The sequence below is a fragment of the Cheilinus undulatus genome, linkage group 24 (genome assembly GCF_018320785.1).
Source record: "Cheilinus undulatus linkage group 24, ASM1832078v1, whole genome shotgun sequence".
NCBI classification, from domain to species: Eukaryota; Metazoa; Chordata; class Actinopteri; order Labriformes; family Labridae; genus Cheilinus; species Cheilinus undulatus.
Window position 1 is genome coordinate 6,374,025 of NC_054888.1, and position 14,034 is coordinate 6,388,058.

Here is a 14,034-nt window from a genome sequence, read left to right on the forward strand (position 1 = left end):
TGCTTAGCTGTTGAAAATGCTTAAATGGCTTTTAATGGCTGACATCTCAATTTGCCTCTCTGAGCCCACATACCAGTTTACACAGGCTTCTGTGTAAGTATGAGTAATTACAGGGCAGCAGAGTGAGCAAAAAAACTTTCCCTGTGAACTTTTCTTCTCTCCTCCTCTTTTTTTCCAGCCTCTCTCTGCGCCTGCAAGCCCCAGAGAGAGCCCTTCAGACTAAAAGAAACCCCAGCAGCTCCTGCATCTCCATCTCTATTTCTCACCCTGTTTTTCTGCCTTTGACTCCCGCACTTCCTCACCCCTCCTAAATCCACCTCTTTACAATAGACTTCCCCTCTAAGCCCAAAGCCTGAAGGGAAAGGAGCAGGGTGAGAGAGATACAGTTTCTGTACAACAATGGAAATTCAATCAGGAAATGGAGAGGAGGTGGCGAGCGCAGTGTCGGCGACCTCGGGCTGTGTTTCCTGGAGTCCCTGTGGGTCGCAGGTAGAGGCATCCGACGATCCAGTGATCAGAGAGGACCTGCAGGCTGCTAAGAGGATTGAGAGGTTCCACATCCCACTTGATAGCCTGAAGAGGATGTTTGAGAAGCCTGCAGGGGCAAACACGGTAAGCACTGTGCATTTTTATTTTATTTTCCAGAGTGTGCTTTTTTTGGGCAATGAAAATCCACTTTCCTCCAGGTAAATTGACTGTTACATAACTGCCATGGTTTGCACTTTGTGCTAGATGTGTCAAAGAGATGGATAGTGTTGATGCGGCTTGGGTTTTAACAGATTGAAAAGCTTTTTGCAGCCTTTAAGGATGCTTGAAAATGCAAAGTCAGTGGCGGTGAAATGACAGTGAGGTCATGTGTGAGGTAAAGAAGATCCTGTTTCCCTGCAGTGAAACTGTAGATTTCCCTCTTGAAAGCTGTACTTTTCTTTCTGTAATGTCTGTCAAAAGCTATATTAGTGGCTAAAAACTAAACAGGAAGTGCATGTCTTCTATCTGGAGAGGAGAGCGGCCTACTCTTTGCTGCTTTGTTTCCATCACAGCTGGAAAATCTAAGTCTGTTGGAAGTGAGGCGAGTCGTTATGAGAAAAAGCTCCCACCAAATGGCTGACGATGGGACAAAAAAGCTCAAACGACCTACTTTTTTGCTCCAAATGTGGTTGTGACATCAGCCTAACCCCTTAGAATGTTCCAAAACCAATGCTGGTGCATGGAAACCCATGTTTTTATAGGGTACAAACAGAGAGAGCCAATGCATTGTGGGAAGTGTAGTGTTCCAGTGCTGATTGGTGGCACAGATAACCAGCTGCTTCAGTGCAGTGCCACTTGCCATCTGATATGTGACACCCTGTTATTTCAGGACTATTTAAAGGAGCCTTATGGTTAAGGATTTTAAAAATAACACAGTAATTGGTGTTCTGCCTGCAGCTGGAAGCAGACTAAAGTATCTCCATCAGGCCAGAGACAAAGAATCACATCACATCTGGCTCCTGAGATGAAAACAGCTCCCTGATTACTGCGGTTAATGATCCACATCACCAAAGCCAAGAGTCAAAGGCAGCATCTTATGAAGGTTTCTTTGCTCTCCAGGCCAGCTGGAGAGGCTTATATGTCCTTATTTTGTCATCTGGCACATGTGTTTGGATGACTGTGGTATGAGGACTAACAGTCTGGAGAGATAAGAGCTCCTCTTTGGTCTTAGTATGGCTCTTTCACTTCCAAGTGTGTCATCAGCTAAAGGCATGAGTACACTGCTACTATCACTGCTTGAATGCTGGGATTTTCCCATCCTTAAACAAACAAACGCTCTCAGAGTGTTCTGTGTTCTTTTGTTTCTATTGTGTTTGACAACACAGAGCCACAAAAAGATGGTTTTTAACCGCCATGACGCTGGAAATGACCAGTGCCTGTAAACGTATTCAAACCCTTGCATGTTTTACTCTTTTAGTGGTTTTATACAACAATCAGGGTCAGAATGATTTAGATTTTGGACACAAAAAAACTGTCAAAGTGAAAAGGTCCAGTCACAATCAGTATTCCTGGCTACCATTACACCATGAAGACAAAAGAACACTCCAAGTGACTTAAAATTTTCAAAGCACTGAACATCCCCAGGAGCTAAGTTAAATCCATCATAGTTCCAAGACACCTGTGTCTGGAAGGCCCAGTCACTGGTTAATCAGTATTTCTTGCTACCATTACACCATGAAAACAAAAGAACATTCAAAGCAACTAAAGGTTTTCAAAGCACTGCTCATCCACAGGAATACAATTAAATCGAACATAGTGTAAAGACATATGTGTCTTGAAGGACTGGTAAGTGGTTGATCAGTGTTCCTGGCTACCATTACACCATGACGACAAAAAGAACACACCAAGCAACTCAAAACTTTCAAAGCCTTGAACATCTACATGAGCCCAGCTTAAGCCATCATAGCATAAAAATGACCCAGTCAATCATTAAGTGGTATTCCTGGCTACCATTACACCGCGAAGACAAAAGAACACTCATAGTATAAAAATGCCTGTGTCTGGAAGGTCCAGTCACTCGTTAATCAGTGTTCCTGGCTACCATTACACCATAAAGACAAAAGAACACCCAAAGCAACTTAAAATTTTCAAAGCACTGCTCATCCACAGTTCAATTAAATCCATAGTAGTATAAAGATGCTTGTGTCTGGAAGACCCAACCATGAGTTAATGAGTGTTCCTGGCTACCATTACACCACGAAGACAAAAGAACACTCCAAGCAACTTGAAATTTTCAAAGCACTGAACACCCACAGGAGGCCTGATCCCTGTGCTTCCTGACAGAGCTTGAGCAGGTTGGCAAAGAAGAATGGAGAAAAATTGCAGTATCCAGATGTGCAAGCCTGATTAAGATCTATCCACACAGACTCAGCGCCGAATAAATGGACTTCCTGGTGAATTGTTATTAGCAAAATTTGCATAACAGGGGGCGTGGCTTATTGAAACATAATTGTTATCCAGGAGGCCCTTAGACTGCCCAATTCGACATCCAAAGTGGTTTAAGATGTGGCAGCTTGTGTCTTCAAACACCAATGAGACTACGTCCATGTTTTATACAATCTGCTGCCTTTGTTGTTTTGTTTTTACTACCCCAGAGTTGTTAAAGAAACTCTTAACTTAAGTTTTATATCCAGGCAGACATGATAAGTCTAAAAATGTGCCATCTGTAATAACTCAAATACTAGATTGAGTCAGTTCAAGTTCATTTTAGCGACCTTTCAAACCAAAACAAACCGCTTTTCAGAAATAATAACAACTCCAGTTTAGGTGATGGATAGGAAACAAACATTGACTGTCAGTCTACAGATGAAAACCCTCTCCCCTTCCTAACTCTGTAGCTCTATATCATCACATTGTTTCCTGAGTCGCTCCAGACAGACAACACTCACAGTGCCATCTTTCTAGAGGACTCTGACACTTGAATGTGCCAGTGCGAGGTCTTTGCTGAATGATTGATGCTGTTGTTTTCGCTGGGAGCACAGTCTCCGTCTGAGGCATGCTGCTGTTTGTGTCATCTCTCTCTTGGAGAGCTTATATTTAGTCTGCATTTAAGGCCTACTTATGGTGGTTAGCTTACTCGTCTTAGCATGAATCCTCTGGGAAATCTTGTTCCTGATGACTTATTACAGCTAATTAACTAGCCACTTTACAAATACTTCCATCAGAGTTGTTTTCCCTGCTTCTAAAATTCACACAGGAGAGAGATAAAGGTTGAATTTATCTACAACTCAGATTCCAAAAAGTTGGGGTGCTGTGTGAAATCTTAATTAAAAATGAATGAAATTATCTATCGCATAAAGTTTTTTGCCTTTTTTTGCCACTTTTTACTCATTTGAGCTGCATTTTGCCATTAGATGCCACGCCCCCAACCCAAAGGTACTTTCAACAATATGGCTCTTTGGTTGAGCAGGGTTGAGTAACACTGCTCTGAAACCTCTATGCTATGCTAAGCTGCCCATGCCATAGGCACTAATGCAGACTTTTGATCTGTGCGCTGATTAAAAAAAAAAAAAACTGGATAGTCTCTATCCTCTTAAGTCTTGAGGACTCAGCATCTGCAGTTTCCAAAACAGATTTAAAAATTTGCTTTGTCTGACCACAGAACAGTTTTCCATTTTGCCTCAGTCCATTTTAAATAAGCTTCAGCCCAGAGAAGGTGGTGATGATCTGAAATTGTTCCATGATTTTGTTGCATATAGCTGAACCACTACCCATCTTTACTCCTGAGAGACTCTACCTCTATTAAATGCTTCTTTTACACCCAGTCATGTTACTGGCCTGTTGCCAGTTAACATAATTAGTAGCAAAATGCTCCTACAGCTGTTTTTCATTTGTACTTCTCCAGCTGTTTGTTGCCCTGTCCCAACACACACACACACACACACACCCACACACACACATATATATATATATATAGTTAAAGATTTTATTTTTGGGCCTTTTCATGCCTTTATTTGATAGGGTAAGGACAGTGGATGGACTCGGAAACAGGGAAGAGAGTGGGGAGAGACATGCGGTAAAGGTCCACAGGCCGGATTCGAACCCAAGACGCCCGCGTACATGGGTAGCGCTTTTAACCACTTGACCATCCGTGCCCTGTCCCAACATTTTTGAGAGTATTTGCTGCCATCAAAATCAAAAAGAGCTTATATTCTTCATGGCATGGTAAAATGTCTCAGTTTTTAAGGGTTGAGAAGATTTGCAAATCAGTGCACTCTGTTTTTATTGACATTTTACACGCCGCCCCAACTTTTTTGAACATGCTTGTTGGTACAAATGTCTCTGTGTACATGCTGGCCCTGTAACACATGCTGGGTCTTGGCATTGTATCATGAGTGTATAGCCTGTTCCCATCTTTGGGAAACAGAAAAAAAAGCGGCTGTAGTCAGTGTTAATGGAGCATGTGGGCAGCGTTCCCAGATTCCCAGAGAGAGGACAGCACCGGAGCTCAGTGTGCAGCCGGCTGCTTATAAAACATGACCTCGTCTCCGGCTCATCTGTAATGCTGAGCTTAATATTTGATGATGCACTGTATTTTTCTTTCCCTGCCCCATTTCATTTATTTAAACGCCACCGCTGCCATTGGACGGCCAGCTTTAACAATGACTAATGGATTCCCAGGTGGTCGCACAGCCGGGGCCAGAATCCTCAGTGGCTGCGAGGACAGTCCACGCTTCCAACGTCCTCGGATGTGAAGCGATGCAACGGTTTATCTGGAGTGCAAAGAGCGTGTTTTTCCGCCTGTGCAGCCGGGGCCGATCCTCGAGGGACACTGGCTTGTGTTTACAACATCTGTCTGACCTTCTGGTCACGGCTGTGCACACGGGGACAAACACACACACGCTTTCACACACTAATGCACATGCATGAGACAGATGACATGATCTCACATGCACCCATGCACAAGCTGTTCAGTCATTTGCATGCAAATATGCATTAAAACAGGCTCATCAAGAGAGACGCACATTTGCACTCGAGAAAGCTTGCCATCACTCTGCACTAGCTCATTAAAATGTTTGGACATAAATTAACCGTTACATAACTTAAATGTTTCTAATACTCATGACCTCACTTGGCTTTCATCCATGCTGCAATGGCAGCTGTGAACCAGTGGGTGGCAGTGTAGCATCTGTGACACAGCCACAGCAAGCTGATGTGAAAAGCAGCCACTGTATAAAGCAAAGTTTCTGAGATTCAGGATAAATCATGTGCTCTTAATCTGGAGTTTATCACAGGGAGACAATTACTAATCACCTGGTGTTAATGAGAGTTAATGCTTAATGCCTGGAGCTGTTTTAAAGTGGCTTTTCTCTCTTTTCTGAGGCTGTCAGATTAACAGGATTTGCATAATTGGGGGAATATCTCATCCTGATGTGTGAGGTAAATTTAACACAACATAAGAGAGTTTAAAAGGATTTCATACTTCAGGATGGAGCTCGTCACACCGGGTTAACAGGATAACATGGCTGAGTCTTGAAAGGGGAACTTTTTTGAGTGAGGCGCTGACATCAAATCAGACGGTGCCACAAGAGGTCTGGAATGCTGCCTTGGTTTATTTTCTGTTGCTAAGTCACTCGTGTTTTTTTAAACTTCAGTCTGAAAGGGCAGCAGGCATACCTGTCAAGTTCTTCTGGTAACCATGTTCCTTTAAAGATTTCATTAAAGCTCCTAGAAGTTTTCCTGCTGCTTAAGAAACAGACTGATGTTGATACTGCATCTATACGACCTTTAACCTCCTAAGACCCTGTATCCACATATGATGACATATTATTTTGACTTTTCTACATTATAGCAGTCATTTTAGTATTAGAATTGATGAAAAAAAAGCTCAAAATGTCCTTTCAAGTTTAAGGTGTTTGCTTGAAATGCTGGGATAATTTGCTGTTTGGATATTTTAGGGAATTTTCTTGGAAATTATCAAAGTATTTTTATGGAAATTAAGAGGATATGTTTTTGTATTTTGGAGGGTTTAATGGTTTTTAATTTATTCTATTTTTTTATGCATTTTCATGGGAATTGCCTAGAAATTTAAGGGGGAATTTTCTTTAATATTTGGAGAATTTGTTTAAAGGTTTTGAGGAATTTGCATTTTTGGGGGGAATTTTTTAATTGGAATTTTCACTGAAAGATTTAAAACTATCTAAAGAAAATATTTGGGTACTTTTCATTAGATACTTTAAAAATATGTTTAAGAATTTTCAATGACTTTTTTAAATTATGGAATTTTTGGGGTTTTGGAAAGAAAAATTTCCAAGAAATTCCTGTTCAACAACAAGACTGGTATTTTAAATTATCAGGCCGCATTTATCCCAAATAAGTGGGAGAAAATAAAAATGCACACAAAGGCTTGGGTTTCAGGAGGTTAAAAGCTAACAAAACTACCAAAGAGAATATTGGCTGTCCCTAAATAGTTATTTTGTAATACCTGTTCACAGTGCCATGGGGTAGGTGTCAGACAAAGGGACTAAATGCCTGCTGCATCTTGGGAGTTTCACAGCTGGCCTATTTGTTAGCCCTTTTAATAGGTTTGCATTGCAAGAAAGTTCCTGGCCTTTCAGTGGAGCGGTGATGGAGAACTCTGCTTAATAAGAGGGCAACATTAATTTTATTTTCATTGCCAAAGAACCAAAGTGTTAAAAATTGTAGGACACTCTTACTAAAATAATTATAATAACTTAAATTTAACAAAATGATTGACTGAATAAAATTAAATTAGTTCAAGTGTAAATAATCCATAGTAGCTTGGTGCACCAAACTTTGTGCTATAAAGGAGGAGGCTAGGGTGGAGGAGGTGAAGCTTTCCCAGCAGCAGGAGCGTGGTGCATTAGCATTAATGCAAGCAGGGATTAGTGAGAAGTACATCATATTTAAATACGCCGCCGTGTTGATAGAAAGAGCTGTGATTGGCTGTGGGAGCTGGGAGGCCATCAGCTGATCATAGCTGGGCAATTGACTACCGTGTCCTGCATAACCTAACAGTTCGCTTCATTTTCTGGTACAACTTCATAGTTTTAAAAACTTTCATAGAAGCTTTTTTTGTTAGGTTTTCCCCATACTTACATTTTTTGATATTCAGAATTGACACTGGGCTGCTTTGAATGAGTAAGGGGGGTCACGTGTGGCCCCTGAGCCACCAGTAGCCCACCCCTGATGTGGAGTTTGCATGTTTTCCCTGAACATGCCTGGGTTGGAATTCCAGCATCTTCCCAGAGTAGAAAAAAACAAACTTGTTCGATCAATTAGTGACTCTAAATTGCCCATAGATGTGAGTCTGAATGAGGCTGCTTCTTTGCCCTTGGCCTGGCTGCCAGCCCTGTAACTGGCTGGCGACCAGTCCAGTGTGTACCCCAACTCTTGTCCAGTGACAGGTCAGGGATTGGCTCCAGCCCCCTGTGTCCCAGAACAGAGTGTAGGTGATAAAGGGCGGGATTAACCAATTTGTCTAAACGTAAGAAAACAACAAGACAACAGTTGACATTGCAAGACAGTCCAGCTGCTGTTCATCTCTCACAAACGCCGTATATCTCAGAACAGGTGTGCCGTAATTTGCGAGTACATGTTTTTCCAGTTTTCCCTTTAAAAGAAAGAGATTAAAAAATAAATAAACTTCATTCATAAACAAAGTCTTGCAGTTACATTCATAAATGTCATAAATAAAACAGAGAAAAAGATCAGAGGTCAAATCTGGGATTAGATTAAGTATAGACGTGTTTTAGAAGCAGTTACACAAAAGGCTTTAGCTTCGTTAGCTTTAGCTAAAGCTAAAAAGCTAACAAACTATGCTAACTATGTAATTAATTTCAATACATAAGCCAATGTAGCTAAGTTAGCTTTAGCCACAAGAGCTTTAGCAAGCATAGCCAAAGGTAATAGCTATGTAGATAACGTAGCTGCTTAGCTAATGTTGCTGCTTTGTGAGCTTAGCTTTAGCTACCTTAGCTACTTAGTTTATGCAGCTAACAGAGCTACATAAGCTATGCTTGCTGTGTAAAGTGTTACCATGCAGGTGTAGCTTTTTTTCCTGTTTTCAGATTGCATTCTTAGCTTTATTTAACATTTTGTGATCTGGTTTTGCAGGTCAGGTTTTTAACCTTTAACCTCTGGTATCTGGACTTTTCCCCTTACCCTAAATGGAAGTTCAATCCATTTTTATTTTGAAATCTTAAGTGAGTTTTTCTGTTCTGAGAGGCAGCGTCTCACCTGAGAGACATCTGGCACATCTTTTTATCTTGTGTGTAACAAACTTCTCTTTCTCAGTAAGGAGTCCATTCTTACAGTTGTCTTGTACTTTAGGGTCTACCTCAATTAAAGGCCTGAGCTACATGTTATTTGCGCTTTTTCCTTTATTTTGATAGGACAGCTCAAGAGGGACAGGGAGGTATAGACATGCAGTGGTAGTGGCCCTATTTCCAAACATCAGCCAATGGCAAAATAATGTGGCATAAACAAATAGATATCAATGTTTATCTGTCGTGTCAAATTAATGTCAGAGATTTCAGGCTCACCACAGGGGCCATTAGGCACTATGAGGATAGCTCAAGCTGCCCTTGCTTGCTCCATTCAGAGGAAACTTTGTTTCACGTATCTACAATCATATCACCTCTTGGTGTTAGAATCTATGAGGAGTTTCTGTTTCCCCCTAACAGATGGTTTTGTGTGGACAAAGCTGTGCTCTGTCAGGATGAGGGTGCAGCTCTGTGCAGGATTAGAGTGCAAACAGCTCGTCTTTGCATTGAGGCAAGAAATGAGCAAACTGCTTGGAGCATGACAACTTTTCATGGAAGCCATTTCTGCTGCTTAAAATATAAAAATATTAAAGTTAGGCAATTAAGAAAAAGAAGAACACTAAGTCATAATTATGAAATAAAAAGTTGGAATTTTGAGGTAAAAAGACAAAGTTATGAGATAAAGTGAAGAAATTATGTGATGAAAATTCCCATCAGACAGCCTGTGGATGCAGGAACGTCTCTGGCAGGGGGCATATGGGTAAACACCATCTCATTGTTTTGATTTTTTTAATCTCATAATCTTGACTTTTATTTAATAATTTGACTTTTATCTAATAATTTTAACTTTTTATGTCATTATTAAGGACTGCTTTTATCTCATGATTATGGATTTTCATCTCATAATCATGACTTTATCTCATTTTTAGGACTTTTGATTTATTTTTTAGACTTTTTAACTTATAATTATGAATTTTGTCTTGTTATTTTGACTTTTTATCTCATATTTAAGACTTTTTATTTCATTATTTTGGCGTTTTATTCATATTTGTGATGTTTTTAATCCCATAATTTTGACTTTTCACCTCATATTTAGGCCTTTTTTATCTCATTATTTAGACTTTTTATCTCATATTTTTGACATTTTATCTAATAATTTCACCTTTTATCTCATGATTTTGACTTTGTATCATTGTTATGAGTTTTCATTTCATGTTTAGGACATTTATATCTTATCTATGTCTTATAATTATGAGATATTTTATAATTATGAAATTTTATCTCATAATAATGCCTTTTTAATCTTATAATTTCTGTTTTTTATCTCTTAATTTTGACCCCTTATCTATCATTTTGACATTTTATCTCATAATTATGACTATTTATCACAATATTTTACTTTTTTCTCATAATTATGACTTTTAATTTTATGATTTTGACTTTTTTATTTCATAAGTTTGAATTTTGATCTCACAGTTTTGACTTTTTATCTTATAATTATGACTATCTCAATATTTAACATTTTTTCTCACAATTATGACTTTTAATTTAGTAATTCTGACTTTTAATTTCATAATTTTGAATTTTGATCTCACAATTTTGACTTTTTATCTTGTAATTATGACATAGGATTCTTCTTTTTTTCACTTTTAAAATTTCCTAACTTTCAAATTTTTGAAAGTAACAGAAAAAGGCTTCCATCAGGTTTGGGCATTTTTTTCACCTGAATATTTTTGCACCAAATTCTTTGCAAATTACCAGGGAGTGTGACAAGATGGCATCAGTCTTCATTAAACATGGGGGCGCCACAGTCGACTCCTACTGAAAATCCTCACTGGAGCTTTAACATTGCTCAACAGTGATTTTCAAAAAGTCGTATTTAGTCTAAAATAAAGCTTAGGTGGAGATATACTCAGGTATTCAGTTTAATTGTTTCTATGGGGACACTTATCCAGAGCTTTTAAGCTAAGAGTGGCGTTTTTGTCACCCTGCTGTGCTGATAAATTGCTCTCTAAAGTGACAAATGACACACTATTAGATGTAAATGAGAACGGTGAACCGTTTTCCCCCAAAATAAAAAAAGAAAAAAATCAATCAATACACACAGCCATCCCTAAACGCACTTAATTAAACGTTAAATAAACTAAAAGCCACAATGTGTCTGCGAGAAATTGATCCAGACTTGATGAGGACAGCGGCGTCCGCCCCGTCAAGTCCATTGAGCTCGTAAAAATTCCATTAACTTTTAGCAGGCATCTCTTTGGTCTCAGTTTCACAGATTCAAATCTTTTAATGGAGCTGGCAGCCGAGCCGTGCTCATGTGTTGTGTGATGACGACTTGTTGCTCGCAGCTTTGGCTCGGAGAATAGTTGCTCTGTTACGCCGTGTGCCAAACACAGCTCTGTTACTTCCTGCTTTATGTTACTCGTTTGAATAGCTCTGTCTCATTTGCCTACCTGTCGTTTGTTTTATGTGTGGATCTGGCGAGTTGAAACATCCATAAAAGTCTGCTCTGTGTTTCTGTCTTCAGCCTTTTCTTCCTCTCTTTCTAGGCTCCGTAATGAATGCATACCTCGGAGGCTTTTCCATACAAATCATTGAGTGAGTCAGATTGTCTTTTCCTCTAACGCAGTTTGACACCCACTGTGCCACAAGAGCATATGTACTCAATAATTAGCCAAAGACCTCAGGCTTATTTCTCCATCATTTATTTCTTATGGCACTGTGTCATTGTGAGGCCAGCACCACACCATCTCTCATCTCTGCCATTCATGGCTGCCAAACAGGAAGGAGATAATATTTCCAATGCAAATCTTTCAGGCAGTCATTAAAGTTCAGGACTTCAGCAGATAGATTCAAAACAAAGAGAAACAAACAGAAGTTAAACAGGCAAAACTCTGCAGCCACATTTACAGCTATAAGAAGCAAAATATACTAGAAAAGGAGACATAAATCAAGCTTGTACTAGGCCCACTGTGAAGCACGGTGGTGGCAGCATCATGCTGAAGGGATGCTTCTCAGCAGCCGGTCCTGTGAGGGCTGTAAAGGTAGAGGGTAAAAATATGGAGTTATTCACCCTTATAGAGTGACAGGTGTCATGGCTCACTTCCTTTATTTCCTGAATATTGGCATTAAATAAAGTCAGCCTCTGATTATCGACCAATCACACATCTGAAGTGTGACAGACTGTAGAAATGTATCTGATCTATTCAACTCCACCTTATTATGTAAATTAAATAATTTCTTTGGTTAAAATTACTTTAATTTGTGCAATATTTTTGCTTGTTGATTGTTTCCATTACTTGCTAGCATCAAGCATCTCTGTCTACCAATTTGTCTTCCTTATTACTCTACTGTGTGCTAGCATGCTAACAGGGCTAGCCTAGCAGCTCCTTGAGGCTACACAGAGACACAGTATGCATTCCTAGATTGTTGCTTACATGTTCGCAATAATAATACAACAAAACAATAATAAAGTCTTAACCCACTGGGATTGTTTAATAGTCACTCTCGAGCTGCTAAGAACAAAAAATGCACTTTTCATACATTAGCCATAAAAAAAATATATATACATTTTTTCCTACCTTAATTGAGCTATTTTTTCCAAATGAAACAGACCTAATTATTGCTATTAAATATGCATTGATTTTTTAACAAATTTAACCCTTTGAATGCCATTTTTGTCATGATGTCATTACATGCAAAGCAAATGTTTTGTGTTGAATTATTTCATCCTGTGAAGCAGCAACCAAGATTTTTATACATTATAATTTTTTGTACAATGCCAAATACTGACTCTCAAGCTGCTTAGAGCAAAAAATGCACTTTTCATATGGTAGCTATATAAATACATCATGCATTGATATTTTAATTTATTTAATATCATTGAATTTTTTTTCACCTACAACTGACCTAATTTTTGTTTTGTAATATTCCTTTTTTAAAATTTTTTTTATTTTTATTTTTTTTAGAATTTTAGCCCTTATAATGCATTATTTTAACATGATGTCACCATGTTTCTCAATGAAAAAAACAGAAAAATGAATGATATTCAACATATACTGCATGCAAAGTTCATTTTTTTGTGTTGACTTTTAATAGCCTGGGATATGTCAATGATTAGCAGCAGCCGAGATTTTTATGCATTGTAATCTTTTGTGCAATGCCCAATATTGACTCTCAAGCTGCTTAGGGCAAAAAATGCACCTTTCATACAGTAGCTATAAAAATATTATACACTGATTATTATTTTACTTTCATTGAGCTATTTTTTTTTTTTACATACAACTGACCTTGATGATAAAATATTCATATATTTTTAAAGATTTTAGCCCTTTGAATGCATTATTTTAACATGATGTCACCATGTTTCTTAATGAAAAAACAGTAAAATAAATGATATTCAATATATACTGCATTCAAAGTTTATTGATTGTGTTGACTTTTAATAGCCTGGGATATGTCAATGATTAGCAGCGATATTTATTTTTATGCGTTTTATTTTTTTTCGCAATTTCAACTACTGACTCTCAAGCTGCTAAGGGCAAAAAATGCACCTTTCATACAGTAGCTATAAAAATATTATACACTAATTATTATTTTAATTCCATTAAGCTATTTTTCACATACAACTGACCTTAATGATATTATATATTATATATTATTATATATTGATATTATATATTCATTTATTTTATTGTTTTTTTTTTTTGCCATAATGCCACCATGTTTTTTTAATAAAAATAAAAAAAACAACAGAAAAATAAATTATTTTCAATTTACTACATTCAAAGTACATTTTTGTGTTGAATTATTAGAGCGTGGAATTTGTCAAAGATTAGCAGCAACCATGATTTTTACACATCATTATTATTTTCATGTTTAGCATGTTTTTTCTCCATATGCCAAATATTGTCAAAATGGCGCCATCTGGTGGAGAGTGGTAAAAATGGTCAACTCCAAGGCAAAAGCCCAGAATGGCACCCAGATATAATAAAATGCATATCTTATACATTAATGGAAGTGAGATAAAAAAAAAAATGCAATTTGAATGGGTTTCAATGGGGCATTTTTTGCTCTTAACAGCTTGAGTGTAACTTTTCCTTGTAAACAGTGTATTTTAGACTCAGTGAAGGAGCTGAATTGGAAATAAGAAAATTAGATTAAAAGACACAATCTTGCTAAAATTCATGCCTTATATATGAACTGCAAAGTATTAGCTGCTAGCTAATACAAACAACAGCTTTGTGAGCACAGCAGGTATGCTAAGCTAAATGCTAAC

At 38.1% G+C, this 14,034-nt stretch overlaps 1 protein-coding gene across 1 annotated transcript in view; it reads left to right on the plus strand.

The window, feature by feature from the left end:
• Positions 1-369: 369 nt before the first annotated feature.
• The window catches only part of xirp2a (xin actin binding repeat containing 2a), a 103,996-nt gene continuing 90,331 nt past the window's right edge, over positions 370-14,034 (plus strand). The window contains exon 1 of the mRNA XM_041781783.1: positions 370-612. Within this exon, the coding sequence (XP_041637717.1) occupies positions 400-612 (213 nt within the window). The 5' untranslated portion in view covers positions 370-399. The remainder of the gene's footprint in view (positions 613-14,034) is intronic.